Raw genomic sequence first — 19,690 nt, forward strand, 5'->3', positions numbered from 1 at the left:
CTGGCGGAGGTAGCACTCTCTTGTCTGCTGGCCATCCAGATTGCACTAAAGCTTTCATAGCTTGCACAACCTCATCATGCTTAGTCTCTGCGCGAAATCTTTCTGGTTCGTGCTCGTTCACAAGTAAGGGGTTTATTTCTTGAATGTCTTGGTCCGCCTCAAGTTCCTCTTCAAAGGTACATCTTGCTTACAGGACATGCTCTCCGTGACCTTGAATGGCTTCTGTTAACTTGGGGTAATGCCGACTAAAGGTGTCTGCGATGAAAAGCTCCCTTCCTTTCTTGTATCACACGTCTAGATCATATCGTTGCAGCCTCAAAATCATCTCATGTAATCTCCTTGAAGCAGAGACCAGCGGCTTAACAAGTATCACTTCCAAGGGTTTATGGTCAGATTTGACAATCACCAATCTCCCACAAGTATACTGGTGAAAGTTTTCTGTTGCAAACAAAATTGCAAGAAGTTCCTTTTCTCTTTGGGTGTAATTTCTTTCAGCTGCAGTAAGGGCTATGCTGGCGTAAGCCAGCGGCCTACCATCTTGGAGTAACGCTGCTCTTAAGCCCCCTTCGCTTGCATTGCACTGAATGACTTAGTCCTTGTCTCGCTTATAGTACTTTAGCAGTGGTGGGCCGTCACCATTTCTTTGATCCTGCAGAAAGCGCCGTCATAGACTTTGTCCCATGGAAATGCTGCTTTCTTCTGAGTGAGCTGTCTGAGAGGCTCTGAGACTTCCGATAATCTCTCTAACCCACAGTGCCCATAATGCGCTGAACACTAGTAACATCATTTGGCCTCTCCAGGTTATGCACTGCTTCAACTTTGGACGAGTCTGCCTTTACTCCTTCCGAGGTAAGGGGATGTCCCATGTAGGGTACCTCTGTTTGCTTGAATGCCACTTTTTGCTTGTCTAGTTTAATGTTACACTCTTGGCATTTCGTCAACAGCTTCTTAATTTTAATGTCATGATCTGCTATTGCATCCCTCATCGTGTCTCCAGTACCTGCCACTAGGATTACGTCCGCGATTTCATATGTTCTTTCAAGGCCTTCAACTGCTTCATGTAAGCGAAGCAGAAATATTTAATTAGCGGGCCACATCCTGAAAGGCATACGATTCCATTTGTATATGCCAAAGTCCGTGACGAAGATGGTAAGTACGGATCTTTTTTCTGTAAGCTTTATCTTCCAATATCCATCCTTGCAATCGACTTTAGTAAAAATCTTGGCCCTGCCCAACTCCAGCAGTATGTCTTCAACACTGGCATAGGAAAATGGCACCTCTTTAACGCCTTGTTTAAGGGATTAGGGTCCAGACAAAGGCGGAGTTAGCTTTTCTCAAATATGGCTTTTCTTAAATATGGCTACTGAGTGTGACGTTGTCGTTTGAATAAAACGTTGTGTTCAAATAATGTCGCGAGCCCGGTTAGATCAACAAGCTTAACTGTTTTAACAAAGGAGCCAGGTAAAAAGACTAAGTTATAGCTGTTAAAGTTTCAAATGGTTAGCTGTTAATTTGCCGTTCTTCAGCTCCGTGTTTCAACATTTTACATTTCCAAGTTGTTTCATCTACGAGGGGACTTAATCCAGCCAACTGTATTGGTATGAACAATCTCGAATGATGAGCCAGCACAAGGATTTCCTATTAATATTTTTAATTCTAATTTAATTCCTATTAATATTTTTAACCAAAATACATGAACCAAGATTTGAGGCGATTTCTGGCAACATTCCGATCATATTTGAGGCGTTACAAAAATTGCTCAAGAGTTAGAAAACGTGAAATTACAACAACGAGGGAAGAAACTACAATTTAATCGAAGCAAAATACAAATTGAAATGATGTCTTAGTAGCTGAAGGGTAGATCCTCGTGCGGCAAATAAAAACACAAGACGAAATAAATGGTCTACACTGTCCGTGTACGTGTATATGCTGACCGCGTGTCGAACTCAAGATAATGGACAATGAACAAAAGGTTACTTAGTGTCAAATGAAATGTGATCTAAAACACGTGTCCTTGATCGGAAGTGCCTTCGTATTTGTGGCAATAATCAGTTAATAATCAATGTTCAAATCAAATTAACAAAATAAAGTCCAACGTCATTTATAACATGTATTAATGCAAAATAAGAACTCTTCTTCTGGAGATGCCGGACACTCAGGTACAAGGAAACATAAGTTTATAATTTGTTTAAACTGCATAGAATGATACATGTCAGCTCAGGCACGTAGGGCCAGCTGTGGTGCCGCAGTTTGAAACGTGTGGCAGAGAGATTCACCCTAGGACGTTTAGATATTTCCTTCGTGTTTCTCGTTGTTTGGCGGTTTTTTTAAACTCTCTAACGGGTCTGTTCACCGTTTTTTCATTAACTCGATCATTCGGCCATTCGTTTGCCCGTTTGGATGTTCGTTCGCTCGGCCTTCCGTTTGTTCGTTGGTTTGAGTTTCTGGTTTGTTCAGTTGTTCCTCCGCTTGCCCAGTTCTGCGAAGTTGAAGATGAAGGCACTTTTGATAGCCAAAAATAACAAAACAGGTCGTAATTTGCCTGAAGCCCACTGACAAAAATAGCTTTTCTGACTTTCTCAAGTCCTCCCTATCGTTAAGAAAAGCAGGGAATTTGAAGAGGAATGCTGTATTTACAATTGTAACCAAAAAGATGATTTTTTAAGAAGTGTAGGATCTATCCGTTTACATTCGAAAATTAAGAACAAACTGACTTTTTTAGTGGGGAACATGGGGTCAGCACGAAGGCTTAAAATATGAACTATCCATGGCTTCAAATGTGACGCGGCTTTGCTTAGCGAGCCGTTGTTTGAAGCACACGACCACATAACAATGGCTGTCGGAAAATTACGATACGTATTTAGAAAAATCACTCAGTCGTTAAATGCTAATAATGAATCAATCATTGATTGATGTTGCACAGTGTTGAGCGAGATGGCCAAACGAATGTAACATGTTTGATGCAACACTTGGGCTAGTGTAAACATAGTATTAACAAAAGGAAAGTAACGAAAACACGGATAAAATATAAATATAGTTGTCACTTACTTCCAGTGACTGATTCAGCAGGGAACACTCCTGCTTCTCCTGCACCGGGGAACCCAGCACCCCCAGGGAATCCCTTTACATCCCCAGGGAAGCTACTGACGATTTTTTCCTGTAAAGTTAAAGAGAATAAAGAGTGGCCTTGGTCTAATACTGGATCATAGAATGAGAAGGGTATGGGATTATCCTTTGGCTTAAAGTTTATGGGAAAGACGAAGGCGTTTAAAATAATGTGTTTCAAATAGAATCCAAGGAATGAATAAATAAAGGAAGGAAGGAAGGAAGGAAGGAAGGAAGGAAGGAAGGAACGAATGAACGAACGAACAATGGAGCGAACAAACGAACGAATGAATGAATGATTGACTGAATGAATGAATGAATGAATGAATGAATGAATGAATGAATGAATGAATGAATGAATGAATGAATGAATGAATGAAGGAAGGAAGGAAGGAATGAATGAATGAATGAATGAATGAATGAATGAAAGATGGAACGAACGAACAAACGAATGACCGACTGAATGAATGAATGAATAAACGAACGTACGAACTAACAAACAAACGAACGAATGAATGGATGAATAAATGAATGAACGAATGAATGATTGATTGAGCGAGGAACGAACGAACGAATGAATGAAGAAACGAACAAACGAAGGGACGGACGGACGAACGTACGGACGGACAGATGGATGAATGAATGAATGAATGAATGAATGAATGAATGAATGAATGAATGAATGAATGAATGAATTAATTAATTAATTAATTAATTAATGAAAGAATGAATGAATGAATGAATGAATGAAACATGGAACGAACGAACAAACGAATGATTGATTGAATGAATGAATGAATGAATGAATGAATGAACGAACGTACGAACTAACAAACAAACGAATAAACAAATAAACGAACGAACGAACAAACGAACGAATGAATGGATGAATAAATGAATGAATGAATGAATGAATGAATGAATGAATGAATGAATGAATGAATGAATTATTGATTGAGCGAGGAACGAACGAACGAATGAATGAAGAAACGAACGAACGAAGGGACGGACGGACGGACGGACGTACGTACGGACGGACGGACAGATGGGTGGATGAATGAATGAATGAATGAATGAATGAATGAATGAATGAATGAATGACTGACTGACTGACTGACTGACTGACTGACTGATTGACTGAATGAATGAATGAATGAATGAATGAATGAATGAATGAATGAATGAATGAATGAATGAATGAATGAATTAATTAATTAATTAATTGATGAATAGAAATATTTATTATTTCAGTGGCCCTTCTCTCTATTTCTACTCTCTTACTCAGACCTCACCGCAGGTTTGGAATTATGTCTCTTTCTCCTGACCGTGGGAAATTTGGGTACGGAATTATTCTGTTTCCTGATCGAATTGTAATTTTGACATTTGGATTTATGGAGAGACGAAAACCGGAACTGACAGCTCTCGCCAAAACATCATTTTAAATGATTCACATATGAAAACAGGTATGGATATTTATATGGATATTTAAAGACCCTGGCCTGAAAACTGGTATGAAAAAAAAATTGACCTTTTGTAACCCTTTTTTGATAGTTAAAACCTACGAATTAATTTCGCTTTACTCAAACTTTCCTAATTTAAATACCTGTGGTTTATTGATAGACTTCTTCAAATCCAGTAAAGCTTTGTTTTGCTTGTTGATCTGTTTTTACCGCAAAGTTAAGAAAAATCGCTCAACACACCAAATAAAACAAGGCGACCAAGCCATTATTGTAATACGAAAAGATCTTGAATTCATTTTTGAGGTACAATTATCGTTGACTGATTTGCCTAGAGTATCTTTTAAGATACTCTAGAGTATCTTTTAAGATACTCTAGGCAAATCAAAAACAAAAACTTAAAAAAAACTTAAAAACTTAAAAGTTGCCTAGAATATCTTCAGTTGCACTTTCGGTGGTATTTACCGCGAGGAATTAAAGGATACTGCCAATCCTCTGTCACACCATTTGATGGCTTCTTCACGTCGACCCAGCTTTTCACAAGCACTTGCCCCTACAAAATATTAAAGTTTTTACAAAAGTTAAATTTCCAAGCGTTAACTGTACATGTTATATTTGGTTTGTATTGCAATCTAATTGCTCACGTAATCAAAGTAAGTTTCGAATTGATCGGCGCATTACTGAGAGGCTCGTAGTCTGGGATCGAGAGCAGACGCCCTTTCCGACTATTGTTTCACCCATTGCGAGAAGAGGTCTTTTCGTGCAGAAGGAAACGTTAAAGTACGTCTTAAGTCGCAATTGTTTTGAGGGGATCGTTGCATTGGAAGGCTTCCTTAACAGCTACCGACAAATTTTATCTATCTATGGGGGATTAGGGAATTGGCGTCACTACTTTTGGAACATTGCGGTAGTTAATTGTGCTTTAATTAGAAAGCTTTGCGTTGGTTTGACTTTTCAACTGAAGATTTAAAGAGCACTATCAATGACTGGACCTATCCGTGATTCAGAGGCTTTCCTAACCAACGACTACATTCTATCGTCTGGTGGAGCAAGTGAGTGTTGAAGTTGGGTTTTTGATCGTTGCCCCTTTTCCTTGACACTGGCTCTTCTCCTGTTCTCAACATATATGAGGTTTAATGCCTGATCTGCTGTCTCTTATATTATGATCTGCAGACAGGGCTTCAAACTCGCAATGACAAATGTTGCAGAGTGTATAAAAGGGATTTCTTTAGTGAGTCTTTGGAAAGTTTTGTCGTTGCTTCCCTGTCCCGCTTATGGGAAGAGAGTTGAAGAGATTCCCCATCCTCGGCACAACATGAACAGTCCAACTTGACTTAGTGTACCTGATGAAACAGTTGTCCGCGATGCAAGTGATCTCTGTAGACTGTAGTACCTTGATAAACTCACTTGTTAAACAGCAATGACTGGAATCTGAACGTGTGTAAACTAAGTCCTTTGAGCTGTAAAGTTCTAATCGCAAAGGACTGGTCAACTGCATTTATCTGACCAGATAATACTTCTCACCTCTTGCAATGGCTTTAATGTAAGTTGGTTGTAAGTCAAAGGCAGCTTTTGCATCATCTATTGTCTCTTGGTATTTTCCTTAAAACAAGAAATAGAAGTTTCATAAACGAGTGTGGTTGAAACAACATAAGCAACCGTTTCTTTCTTTCTTTGGTGCCCTGGGATAACTGTAGCTTCAAAACCAACAATACAACTAAAGACTAACTCCATGCGTTCCACCGAGGTGGGACTTGGAACGAGTACTGTGATGATGAAAAAAAATTCAAAATTAACAAGATTGCTTTTTTGTTTTTGTATTCAAGTAGAATTTTTAACAGGAGAAATTGCGACGAAGACCACTCACCCTGATAGAAATTTGCTGTTGCTCTGTTGCTGTACAGTTTGGCATTCAGTTCGTCATCTTTGCATTTCACGTTTATTCCTTCAGTGTAGAAGTTCACGGCATTGTAGTAGTCTCGTTTACGGTAGCTCTCATTACCATCTTCCTTGTAAACCTCCACTATCGCTAACAAAGACAAATTAATCCAGTTGATGATAACTTGGTTTGTAATAACGTCATGGTTTAGATTTTGCCTCAGTAGCATATAAATCTGGTTATCAAACAACAAGCTACCGGCACAAATAGACACCTACATAAATTAACAAATAGCACGCCACTCTTAGTAATCAGTGTAAATATTAGTGTTACCTGTTGAATATTCTGAGATATTATAGTTTTTCAAAAAGCAAAGAATGTATCGCTACGAGGCAATTGCTGCCACCCAGCCATACATTCTTTGTAAAATTTTGACACTTTTAACGCTTGTTCCCAAAAACTAATAACATGCCAACTTCCGGAAAATACTAGCTAAGTTTGCCAAGCTCTTCTGATTTAAATATACCATTTATCTGTGGCTAGTCTTGTCGTTTATGCTAATGTGTCCTAATGAGGCTTAAAATGTGGCCGAAAATCCCCTATACTAGGACAAAGCAGCAAAATATTATCATCGTCTTTATTAAGTCAGTAAGGCCAGTGAGACATTATATCACTGACTGGTCTCATATGCGGTGTAACATTATCAAAACTCTCCGTAATAAACCCAATTCCTCCTATTAACTAGAGGAGGTAATTCCTCAATTCTCTCAGGGATAATCGATAATCGAAAAAGTCGCCTCTTGCGAGTAGACGCGCAGGGCGCATCTGCTTTCGTGTATTCTCGCGGCATCGAGAGTTTTTCGCGTGCGCTCGCGTGTTTTGGTCGCTCTCCTATCCCTGGTCTGAGAAATAAAACATACAGAACACGAAGAGTTTCGCCATGAGTGGGCCTTAATTCAAGCTTTAATTAATTTTTAGTCTTCAGTTCAAAAGCTCTCAATTAATTCTACGCTTGTAGAACGATTCACACTGCAGTGCCTAAATTACGCTGAAAAACTGACACGCTATAACGAAAGCTCAGGACAAAACGTTCACAATGTTACATAACTAAGAATGGTAGAAAATAAATAAAATATACTGCTCCTGAAGATAAAAAAACCGTCAAAAGGGACGTTTTTTTTCATATTCTACTATGCTGAGCACTGTATTGTAATAAAATGTAATGTTAAGGAACAATAACAATAAAAAAAAATACTGTGCTTAGCAAGTTTTACTGCTGTTGTCAGTTACTCTATTTTGAACTTGGCTCATCAGCTTGATATAAATAATTTTGCATTTTAGATGTATAAAAAAAAACATTTTCCTCGGGTCAACAATGGCTTAAAAAATGTTTTCACTTCTTGTAACATGGAAAACGTTTTTTTTTTTACCTCTTAAAGTGTAATTGTCAAAACCAAGTTTTCCTTCTTCAGAGTCAGGTGGTGTGACGTCACTTTCATTTTTGGCTTCCTCTGCACTCCCCGCCATGAATGACGGGAAAATGGAAAACGTAACTCAGTCTAAAATCTCCCTAAGATAAAAAACAACTGTAAGTCATTCTGTGGTCATTAATTCTAATATCACAAAGGATTATTTCATTTGATCACACCCGAGAACAAAACAAAACAAAACAAAACAAAACAAAAAAAGTTGGACGATGTTGAAGAGATGTTTGATGGAAATCAGACTTCGTTTAACATCGTGGCCAAACGAGTACAACATGAGGATTCAACATGCTGCATCCGTTTGGCCAACCTTAAAGCCCCTAAGGTATATGGCACGTAAAACTTATAAGTAAAAGCTGGCATATGCTCAGCATCTCCTACACGAGCTAACTTTTCTCAGACTATTATTCAGGCTACCCATTTCGTTTCGTTATTAAATCAGTTTTGGAAGTCGGCGAGGGTCGATGAACAAGAGACCCCATTATGAGCATTAATGCTAAGGATTGTTGGCAAACTTAGAATTATCATTCCCTGTAAACTAACTTTTGTCTAATTTACTTCCAGTTTAGAAAGTGCGAGGGCACCTCCTTTCTTGGGATGTTTCAACTAAAGATTATTTGAAAATATCGACCCTACAAAAAAATTTACAAATGAAAATCAAAGTTGTTATTTCGTAGGATCATCTTCATAAATGTGCTGATGATGATGATGATGATGATGATGATGATGATGATGATGATGATGATGATGAGCATGTCGATTCCACCATTGCATCAATGAAATGAGTTTTACTTTATACTTAGTATGCTAAATGAAACGTCCTTGAGTAGCAAATTATGAGTCAAAAAACAAATTACTTACCACTTATGTTCTGGAAACTTTAATATCAATGGCCAAACACTACGTGAGAATATGAAGAAACGTAGGACTTATTAGACTGTGAGTGATCAACATCAAGCCCTAAGAACTGCGATCTATGAAACGCATGTTTCCATACCATTGCTAATGATCAATTATGTTATCGTAAGATTTGCTTTTGGCCAAAAAATTCCGTTTTCATTGGTTTCATAGTTAAATTAGACTTGAGAAGAATCTTAAACGTCTTGCTTGTCTTTACATATCAACAAACACAAACAATACACAACTGTCCGCGCCTTACAAACGTGAATTTATATTTTTTATGTTTTTTTTATTGTAGTTATTAGTTACATCTCGAAACTCGACCAAACTTAATAAGCAAGAGAGTCCCAGTACGCAGCACTTTCGCCGAGGGTTGGTCTACAGATTCAGAATTTTTAATCAGTGACAACTTAACTATAAATTACAATCAAACCTGTATTTATGTGCTTTATGGTGCACAAGGAAAAAAAAGTAAAACACCATTTTATGTCACATTTGGTATTGGTAACTTAATGTACAGGCAATACATTAACCGCTTAAAATATAACTTATTCGGTTAATAAACGGCAACAATAAAACGGTCTGAAACGGAGAAAATGGTATAAAAACAGACTGATAACGCTAGGATCCAAGAGTCAGTATTGTAGTAGATTCGCCCCTCCAAAGAGATTGGCCAAAGAAAAACACTAATTAGATATCAGTATTTGTTGTATATGGTTCCTCAGTTTGATATCGTGAAGTAATATATTTGTTTAAATTTGACTTTGCTTCACGCAAAAGAGAGTTCCTGTCAGCCTTGATGGTTGGTTTTTTAAATTCGGCAATGCTTAGATGTGCAATGTTGAGAAGGCTTTTTACCACAAAGTACAAACGACAATATGCGGTGATTTAATGATTTGTGAAACTAAACACAGAGTCGAACACCGGGTACGCTATTTGTTGTTACTTTTGAGTGATATCTTTTACAAAGTGACCGTTTAATACAGGTAAAGACAATAGAAGCAGCCCGTTGGGACTTAGTTAAGGGTGATCGCGACCGCTTACCGTAAAAGGCGTAATAGGGGCCCCTAGAATTTCAGAGAGGGTCTCAATATAGTTAATCGTTAGTCGTAAAATGACTGAAAAGTTCAGTCGATACGCGTACCAAATGAAAATTTTTTTATTGTTAGTGGTAAAAAAAAAGAGATAATCGTAAAAAATTCCTATCCACAATTTCCTTCTAGAGATTGTAAGATCGCTTCTTACGACTTTTTGTGTCTTGTCTGGTGGCTGATATAACCTATTTTAGCCTATTTTCATCCGGGAAAGGTCGTTAGAGACCTACAGACCTTAATAATGTCTTTTGCAACAATGAAAACTAATTTTTAACTTTAAGTAGAGCAATTGACTTTCTTTTCAGATGTCTGTTAACCGTAACGAAGGGAGATAAACCGTTAATTGTAGAAAAACCAAAATATTAACCGTCAACCGTAAATGCCCCCACCCCATTTAAGGGAAATTTCGGAATTTTGAGAACTGACCGCTTAATAGAGGGTGACCGTTTGATAAGATACCGCTTTAACAATACAGGTTCGGCTGTTCTTTTAGTTTCGGTTTTACACTAACACGGCAGATCTTGGTATCTTTATACAAAAAGAACATCCATAAAATGGAATCATTTTCGAACGAAAATGATTGCACACTACCAGTGTGTACATTCATCCAGTGCACATAAAATTGCTCTTGATGCAACACTTCACTCCATTTCTGGGAAGAGCCCTACTTCCTGTATTTTACATGAAACGAATTTCAAATCAATCACTTACCACGTCTATAGTGAAAACATTCCTTTTTGAGGCCTATTTTGGGACCTAAAGTCGCCTAAGTTGCCTTAAGTCGCCTAGAGTTGCCTTAAATACCCCCCGCAGGAGGTGGGGGGGGGGGGGGGAAATCTCATATAAAATTGACGTGGGTGACCACCATACCTTTAAGGGGTTAATATTTGTGGTTTGGTACCCCTTTGGGTGTTAACATCTAAAATTACTTCTATTGGATACATTGTGCTACATTCTAGGGTAAGAAGCCAAAAATATGACAAGCAGAAAATGTCAATCAACTGATTTGGTATCTCTTAAATAAAATAATAAAATGATGAAAAAAATTGTTCAGATTATGGTCACAAAATAGAATTCTTATACGTCTTATACGTTAGGGCTTCTTTTCAAAATTTTTGAGTTTATCCCTGTCACTTTTATATGGGAGCCCCCCACCCCCACCCCATGCCAGTCTTTTAACAATCCCTTAGATTAGAAAACAGTTCAAATTTCCCCTAGGGGGTAAACTTCCCCATTTCAATAAAAACAAATACGAATTTTTTTCCATGTGGAACCTAAACAGGACAAATTGTAAATGCCCACTGAGGCATATTAACAGGCCTAACTATCCATGGACAACAGTCTGGCTTACTTACTGCGCCAGATAATGCATGATAATGCATAAGTCGCCTAAAATCGCTTCAATTTTACAGAATGTTTTGGTTAAGTCGCCTTAAATCGCCCTAAGTCACCCAAAGTTACGGCGACTCAAGGTCCTGGAGTAAGCCCTTTTTTGCTTTGGGCTAGCCTCTAGTTAGAAGTAAGAATCCCACAAACCGCAACTGGCAACAAACACACAAACAAAGTGAACATAAGCTGTATTTGGTTGCACAAGTGCGCATTAGAAAAAGTGACAGTGATGCAAACATGTCACTTCTTTTGTAAGCCAAAATTGATGATGTCCGTGTCAATGAGGACGAAAATGAATGCAAAGGAAATCATTAGCCACTTTAATTTAAGGCTGGTCTCCACAAGATTTAGATGATTGCGAACTGATTCCAGCCACTTTTTTCAATGGTGTGTTGCGTTTTGTAATTTTGACTGTCGACCACCTCGCCACGCGATACCATAACATACCATAATGTTTCGTTATACACGCTTGCGGGGTCGTGTTAGAATTTCACTATAGATACAATTTTCGCATTTCCAATCATCATAGATCTACGCTACTTTTTCACGACTCGGCCTCCAATTGAAACACAGGCACCAGCAGGTGCTTGACGATAGAGATCGCTGATCGAATTTGAGAAATTTGGGTTTGATTGAAATACATTCCTCTGCGAAGCGACTCAGTGTTAGAAACTTATGGAAAAGTCAAAACCGGTTATTATGACTCCAAACCTATCAGAGGCCTCAATTTTGATCGGCAAAATAGCCATATACCTTCAGCTTGAAAATATTTCAGAGGATATGGGGAACTGTCATCGTGTTCCCTTCCAGAAACTGTAAAACGCTTAACGACGTTTGCCGTAATTCAAAATGGCGACCAATTCACGTAAAATCAAAGGGCTCGTTACCGCAAACATTCAGAATTAATTAGAGAAATAAACCAAGTTTGGTTAGCAGTCTTAAGTTATTCGAAGTAGACTGAGAAACGCGAATTCCATTTTTGGAAGGGAAACGAGCAGAGTGTGTAAATGGTGAAGATGCATAACTTAAATATAACAAACGTTCAGTCGAACTGATTTCCTCTTCCCTTATCCACAAACGGTTTCATACCCCTCTTCTACCAGATGTGTCAAGTTCTGGTTCTTGTGTGACATATTTGATCCCATGTGTGGTTAGACTACGAGTAGTCCCCCATTTTTCCTCAGGGATTGTCGCGGAATCTTTCATGAACTCCGCACTTGCCGGTTCACAAACTGAAGAGGACTGTAATTCTTTCCTTTTCTGAAGATTTATTTAACATTCACAATCTGACAATCTCTGATCCAATCTACAATATTCGCGATGCACAGTTCCGTTCACAATTCGTTCTTAATCGATCTGATCTTACATTACAATTGTACTAAGATTTTCTAGGTTCCATTTGCGCAACAAGTATTTTTACTACAATCACGAGCACAGTATAATCCCAAGGCTACACTATTGTAATGCTACTAAATTTAATTTCAATTACACAATTACACGCGTTTCTCTTCCTTATTTAGCTTAATACTACGCGGGTCTACGCGTGCAGTTACATCATTGTCATGCAGTGTATTAACTTCGGACTTTCCCGGAGTACAATTGTGCAATCTGCTTTGCTCACTAATTTTAAAGTATTGCTCGCGTTACTATTTCGTGACATTGTTCATCAAATTTCCAAGTTAATATTCTACGTCACGCACATCAGTGCTTCTTTCCCGACACTCTCCCCCCCTTGACTCGTCTACGAGTCAAAGCATATGTTTCGATTTCCACCTAGCATCTAAAGCAGCAGATCTGCTAGGGTTACGTCTAAGAGGTGTAGTATGATCCCGTTCAAATTTACGGTTCCCAGTTTGACCAATTTGGCCGTTCCCTTGTATGGCACATTTTACTTCTAAGGGGTACAACTTTTGAACTGGTCTGGAAATACGCATCGGTCTACCCTTGACAACGACTCTTACGTTTGCTCCCCTAACAACGTTATCTGTGCCCTTGATAAGACTCTCAACCACTGCAATTTTCCACTCTCCTCTCTTTTTGTCTTCCTCAAACACAGTTACTACGTCTCCTGTCTGAATCTGCCTGTCTTTGCGATCTACCTTCGGGCGGTGAAACTCCCTTAGATTCACCAGGTACTCGTTTCTCCATCTCTTCCAAAAATGCGCTAACTTCACTGTCAAATATCTAAACCTCTCTGAACAACTACTCTCGTTCGCTTCTGGCTCTTCCGCTATCTCGTCTGGCATAGACTTAATCCTTCTACCAAGGATTAAATGTGAAGGTGTTAAAGCTTCATGTTCTACTTCATTGTACTCGTACGTAAGCGGACGGGAATTTAACGTTCCTTCTACCTCCACTAACACCGTTCGCAGCTCGTCAAATGTAAGTCGTGCATTTCCTAACACCTTCCTGAGACAAGCTTTCACACTTCCAACCATTCTCTCGAAAAATCCTCCCCACCAGGGTGATCTCTCTAAATTAAACCTCCACTCAATTCGCTGTCTGTCTAGCTCACTAGCTACCTCTGGGTGGCTAAAAAGATTGTTAAGCGCTTTTTCGGTCGCTTGGAAGGTTTTCGCGTTGTCTGATACGATCAATGTCGGCGTGCCTCGTCTCGCTGAAAATCTTCTTAACGCTCGTCTGAAGGCCTCGGAAGATAGGTCTTCAACTAATTCTAAATGTATCGCTCTAGTTACGCAGCAGGAAAACAATGCAATGTACGCCTTTCTCATTCCCCCAGCTTGTGCCTTAACATAGAGCGGACCCGCAAAATCTACGCCTACTTTCGAAAACGCTGGCGCTTCTCTTACTCTAAAATCTGGCAATGCGGCGGTCTGCGGCGCGCTGTAAGCTTTCCCTTCTTGTTTCTTGCAGATTACGCATTTGCTCAAAACCTTTTTCACGCACTGTCTGCCCTTCGGGATCCAATACCTCGACCTCAACTCCGCAAGCGTTGCTCTCACACCACTGTGCAACACCTTCTTGTGACACTCTTCTATGAGCATAATGCTTAACGCGTGATCCCTTGGGAGAATGACTGGTCTTCGCGCATCAAACTCCAAATCTGAATTGACGAGTCTTCCGGTACATCTCAGAATTCCTGCACTCTCTTCTAGGCCGAGCTCGGTCTTTAGCTGTTGGAAGTTACCCTTACTTCTCAGGTCAGCTTGCGCCGCTTTCACCCATTCACTTTCGGCCCCGACTAATTCTTCTCGTGTCAGTCTTCCCTTCCGTCTAGCTGTCTCGGTTCGGTTCGGTCTCGAATTTCGGATAAAACGGAACACCCATGCTGTCACTCTGAGTAGCTTCTCTAGCCTTCCATGGCGATTGATGTCAACAAGATTTGCAACACTGGGTTGGTTCTGAACGTCTACTACCATCACGTTGGCGGTCTTCTTAGCTTCTTCTTCACTTTCTGGTGTGCTGACCACACTCTCTACGCGTGGCCACCTGTCTTCTCCTTCTGACAACCATTGCGGTCCGTTCCACCACAGCTCGTCATCTGTTAGTTTCGATCCAAGCGCTCCTCTGGAACCAACATCTGCCGGGTTCTGCTCACCAGGGCAACATCTCCAGTCTTCTTTCTTTGTGAGCTTCAGAATTTCGTTTACCCTGTGACGGACAAATTGTTTCCACTCCCCCCCGTTTCGAATCCAGCAGAGAGCAGTTTTGCTATCCAACCAGTCTCTGGTTCCGCTGAGCTTCACTTCCGTTTCTAATGCTTTCATCACGGTGTTCATTAATTGCGCCAAAATTCTAGCGGACATGAGTTCTAGACGGGGAATAGTTAACGCTTTCAGAGGTGCTACCCGTGACCTTGAGGTCAACATTCTCACGAAAACCCCTACTGGCGTGTTGTATACCAAGTACACAACAGCGCAGTAAGCTTTGTTACTGGCATCGCCGAACCCATGCAAGTAACAATTAAGCACCTCTTGTTTTGGATGGTCCCAAATACACCTACTGATCGTAATACCCCTTATTTTGGATAAGTCTTCAATCCATTCGTCCCATTTCTTCTTTACTTTCCCCTCGAGTTTACTATCCCAGTCGAAATTTTCACAACACAATTCTTGAAACAATATTTTCATGCACACAATGATGGGGCTAATGATTCCCAGGGGGTCAAAAATGCTTGCTAGCAGACTTAACAAACTTCGCTTGGTCGGGTGCATGTCTAGGGCTTTGCTTGCAAGCTTCTCAAAACTAAACTGAATAACATCTTTCTCACAATCCCACGGAAGCCCCAAGACCTTTGGACAACTCTTGCTAGCCTGCCCCGAACCTAAGATGAACTTTGCGTAGCTCTCTTCTTCGCTGGTCACGATCGCGCTTTCCGTTGCGTTACTCTCAATCTGCGCAATGCGTTCTCTCAACACTTTGTCATTCGTCATCCACTTTCTCAATTTGAAACCCCCACTGGCCATCCTCTGTTTGGATTTCTCGTACAATGTGTACGTGTCGCTCGTGTTGCTATCGCCCGTTACCAAGTCGTCAACGTAGAAACCTTCGATCATCTTTCGCACAAATTCTGGGTCTTCGTCCTTAAACTTCGAAATGTGGTGTCTCAGCGTGGCGTTTAACAGAAACGGAGACGCATTTAAACCGAACACAACACGGCAAAAGCGGTACACTGCAATTCGACTACAACGATCGCGCACGTTTTCTAACCACAAAAATCTAAGATAATCCCTGTCTGCACTGTCTACCTCAATGTTAAGAAACGCCTTTTCTATGTCCCCTATCAACGCCACTCTCTTCTCTCTGAATCTAAGCAGGATGTCAAACAATAAAGGGTTGAGGGAGGGTCCCTTGTGTAGGCAATCGTTCAGAGATGTCCCCCCCTTTCCTGCCTTTGCGGACGCGTCATACACAACTCTCAGTTTCGTGGTGCTCGCCTCTCTGCGTATGACTGCTAAATGGGGAATATAGTGACCCCTATCTGTCTCTTCTAACTGTGCGACTTTCTCTATCACTCCCGAATCTAACTGTTCCTTTATAACTGAGTCGTACTCCTGCAAAATGTCTGGTTCCTTTCTAAGCTTCCTAATCTGACTCTTCATGCGCGACAAACTCAACTCGTAATTGCTTGGCAAACTATCCTGACCTTCCTTCCAGGGGAGCTTAACTGAATACCTATTACCGTTGAAGGCAATACTGTCTACAAACTCTTCATACACTCCATCACTCTCTTTAATTCCTAGGGTTTCTAAGTCCCACAACCTTTGGACATTCCCTTCTAAACTCTCTAATGATACACTGTCTCTGCCAACAAAATTTACGTTAACTTCCTGCGGTCTATCTGCTGGCTGTCTAAATGTCAAGGGTCCGGAGAGAACCCATCCTAACTCTGTCTCTACTGCGACTGGCTCGTCTACCTCCCCCCGGACTATCTTGCCTGTCTGAAAACTCCACAAATAGTCTGCCCCTATCAATACATCTATCTCTAACTGTTCGCTTCCCTTGCAAACGTCGGACAGCCATATTTGCGCCAAATGCGGGTAGTCCTTACGCGCAATTTCCAGATGTTCGTTCTGCACGCGCGAAATTTCGGGAACAACAAAAGCTTCGATGCGCATAACCTTCCCCCCACCCACTGGGGTCAAATCTATTTCAACTACATCCCGCAGGTTTGATCCAGTAGCCCTTTGGCCAAAGGTGTTAACGGTCAACCATTCCCTTCTAACAGATCGCAATCCGAACGATTCTACCGCGCGGGAAGTAACAAAGGACTTATGACTAGCCGAATCAAAAAGCACTCTAATTCTAGCGCGACCCTTCCCCGCTAGTTGAGCCTGAGCCGTTTGTAAGGCTACACTGTTCCCAGTCCCGACGTGCATACTATTTCCCACTAGTTCTGCACCACCCTGGACCCCTTGGGTTCCGATTTCTGTCGTTCTTAAATTCCCTTGGGAGGCGATGCAAATCGCCGAATGATGTTTACAATTACAATGCTTACATGTTACACTACGATCAGTACAGTCTTTGGATAAATGTCCCTTTCTTAAACATTTAAAGCATCTACCGTATTTAAACAACAATTGCTTACGCTCCTCGATGTCCTGGACCTTTCTGCAGTCTTCGTGTGGATGCTCTCCTAAACAGAAGGCACAGTTCGTTTCTTTCGCCGCTTTCCGTGTGTTTCCTGCATACAGTGTGGCTACATTGTTTTTTCTCCGGAAGTCTCCAGCCGAGTTCTTTTGACGTGCGCTGTCATTGTACTCTTCTCGTAATTCTACTTCTTGTTCCAGGCCTTCCAACAAGTCTCTCAAGTTCCACTGATGATGATCTTTACCTCGCGTAATGGTCAAACGCAGCGTCTGCGGCAATTTTTCCAGGACAGATGGTACAACTATCGCTGAATAAGTGGTCTCGTCTACTCCAAGTGCTTGCAAGGCTCTGTGTTTGGTTTCCAGGAAATCGTACAAGCTCCGAAGTCTCGGCGCGTCTCTCTCGTTGTATACAGGCTGAACATTCAAAAGTTCATTCACGTACGCTCGCTGGATCGCCTCCTTCTTTCCATATCGTTTGTTCAACAGTTCCACCGCTGCTTGATAGTTTGCGGACGTTAAAGCGAAACCCGCGATCGCCGATCTGGCCGGTCCCACAAGCAAACCTCTAAGATAAGAAAACTTGTCGACGTTTTCTAGCATGTCATTTCGATGTATGGCGCTCTCAAACGAGTCCCAAAACTCTTGCCACTCGTGCACTTTTCCGTCAAATTTACGCACCTCCAGTTTCGGCAGTCTCGCTCGGACGGATTTATGCTGGCTTGCTTGTCCGGTCTGCATTGGCGGCGAATTCTGGTGCTGCGGTACATTTTGTACTTGTGGTATTTGCGGTGCGGTTAACAGTTCTTCGATCGCAGCCAACTTGCACTTTATGTCCGACGCAAGACGGCTGCTCTCGTCTATCTCTCTGGCCATATCCTCCTCCGTCACCTTTTCGTCGTCTCCCATCAAGGCCAGGATCTCTAAGTCGAGGGGCGCTATCTTTTCCAACTGCTCGTTTAGCGTGTGTTTCCATTTCGCCAGCTCTGCCTTCCTTTCCACGGTGTAATGTTCAAGACTGGCTTCTACTTCTGGGAGGATTCCAGCAAGGTACAATCGATGGCCTCCTCGTCGCTTTTTCTTTTTTCCAACCTCCGCGGTCATTTCCAATCCGGCTCGAACTGACCAAGTGTCGCGGAATCTTTCATGAACTCCGCACTTGCCGGTTCACAAACTGAAGAGGACTGTAATTCTTTCCTTTTCTGAAGATTTATTTAACATTCACAATCTGACAATCTCTGATCCAATCTACAATATTCGCGATGCACAGTTCCGTTCACAATTCGTTCTTAATCGATCTGATCTTACATTACAATTGTACTAAGATTTTCTAGGTTCCATTTGCGCAACAAGTATTTTTACTACAATCACGAGCACAGTATAATCCCAAGGCTACACTATTGTAATGCTACTAAATTTAATTTCAATTACACAATTACACGCGTTTCTCTTCCTTATTTAGCTTAATACTACGCGGGTCTACGCGTGCAGTTACATCATTGTCATGCAGTGTATTAACTTCGGACTTTCCCGGAGTACAATTGTGCAATCTGCTTTGCTCACTAATTTTAAAGTATTGCTCGCGTTACTATTTCGTGACATTGTTCATCAAATTTCCAAGTTAATATTCTACGTCACGCACATCAGTGCTTCTTTCCCGACAGGGATATTAGGGCGACCGAAACGCGAGCGCGAGTGAAAATCACCCCACGCGAGAAAAGGCGACACGCGGCGGGGAGAGAGAAAAATGAGGGACTACTGACAAAGCCCAAGCTTTTGAACTAATGCGTTGCTCTCACAACGCAAAACTCTGATTGGCTCTTCCATGACAATCTGTCAACATCTGTCAAACAAAGTATGAATGACGTCAGACTGTCTGGCGTCGTCTGAAAAAAATTTGCATACATCGGAAAAAAAATGCGTGCATGATCAAATTTCAACTGGATACAGAACTATCTCTCCAGAATCTTTTCCCTTTCTTTTAGAAATCTTTTTTTGTGAAAGATTGAATTGAAGAAATTACACGTTTTGTGGCCGCGGTAAAATAATTTTCCGTGGGAAATAAATTCATCGAACACGACAACGCTACACGCCGGTTGTACATTACGTCGCGTCAGAAATAGATTTTCAACCGCAAACTAGCCTGTGGAACTACAATCTCGTACCCAGAGTCTTCAGGCTCTTTGGTCAGCGAAGCAACGCCGGGAAGACTCTGGGGACATCGAATTTTATTACCGCAGGATTTCTGTGGTAAAACAATGGAAACCGTTTCGGAACAGCCAATCAAAAAAATTGAATTTTTTCGATGTCCCCAGAGTCTTCCCGGCGTTGC

At 41.0% G+C, this 19,690-nt stretch overlaps 3 protein-coding genes across 7 annotated transcripts in view; all 3 read right to left on the minus strand.

The window, feature by feature from the left end:
* Nucleotides 1-19,690, minus strand: part of LOC146475179 (uncharacterized) — a 453,604-nt gene that overhangs the window by 295,937 nt on the left and 137,977 nt on the right. For 4 of the 5 annotated variants that reach the window (XR_014865986.1, XR_014865985.1, XR_014865987.1 and 1 more), the window contains exons 3-4: nucleotides 7,872-8,011; nucleotides 6,430-6,591 (exon numbers count right to left, since the gene is read on the minus strand). Coding sequence is in view for 2 of the 5 variants with exons in the window: in XM_085116101.1 (XP_084972227.1) it covers nucleotides 6,430-6,591; nucleotides 7,872-7,968 (259 nt within the window). In the remaining 3 variants the exon portion in view is untranslated. Of the gene's footprint in view, nucleotides 1-3,048; nucleotides 3,158-4,708; nucleotides 4,766-5,047; nucleotides 5,116-6,086; nucleotides 6,165-6,429; nucleotides 6,592-7,871; nucleotides 8,012-19,690 lie in introns of all 5 variants that reach the window. The other variant, XM_085116102.1, reaches the window with a different exon arrangement.
* LOC146475188 (tetratricopeptide repeat protein 28-like) overlaps nucleotides 1-19,690 on the minus strand; it is a 142,882-nt gene that overhangs the window by 122,216 nt on the left and 976 nt on the right. The window lies entirely within an intron of this gene.
* LOC146475193 (uncharacterized) lies at nucleotides 13,057-19,020 on the minus strand. The gene has a single exon (XM_085116238.1). It carries the CDS (start codon nucleotides 18,460-18,462, stop codon nucleotides 13,057-13,059), a length of 5,406 nt encoding a protein of 1,801 aa, XP_084972364.1. The 5' UTR covers nucleotides 18,463-19,020.

This window comes from Pavona decussata, unplaced genomic scaffold, assembly GCF_977016875.1.
Source record: "Pavona decussata unplaced genomic scaffold, jaPavDecu1.1 SCAFFOLD_85, whole genome shotgun sequence".
Classification (NCBI taxonomy): domain Eukaryota; kingdom Metazoa; phylum Cnidaria; class Anthozoa; order Scleractinia; family Agariciidae; genus Pavona; species Pavona decussata.

Coding starts and splice junctions, on each gene's coding strand:
- LOC146475193 (XM_085116238.1), bottom strand. CDS start 18,462: ATGACCGCGGAGGTTGGAAAAAAGAAAAAGCGACGAGGAGGCCATCGA.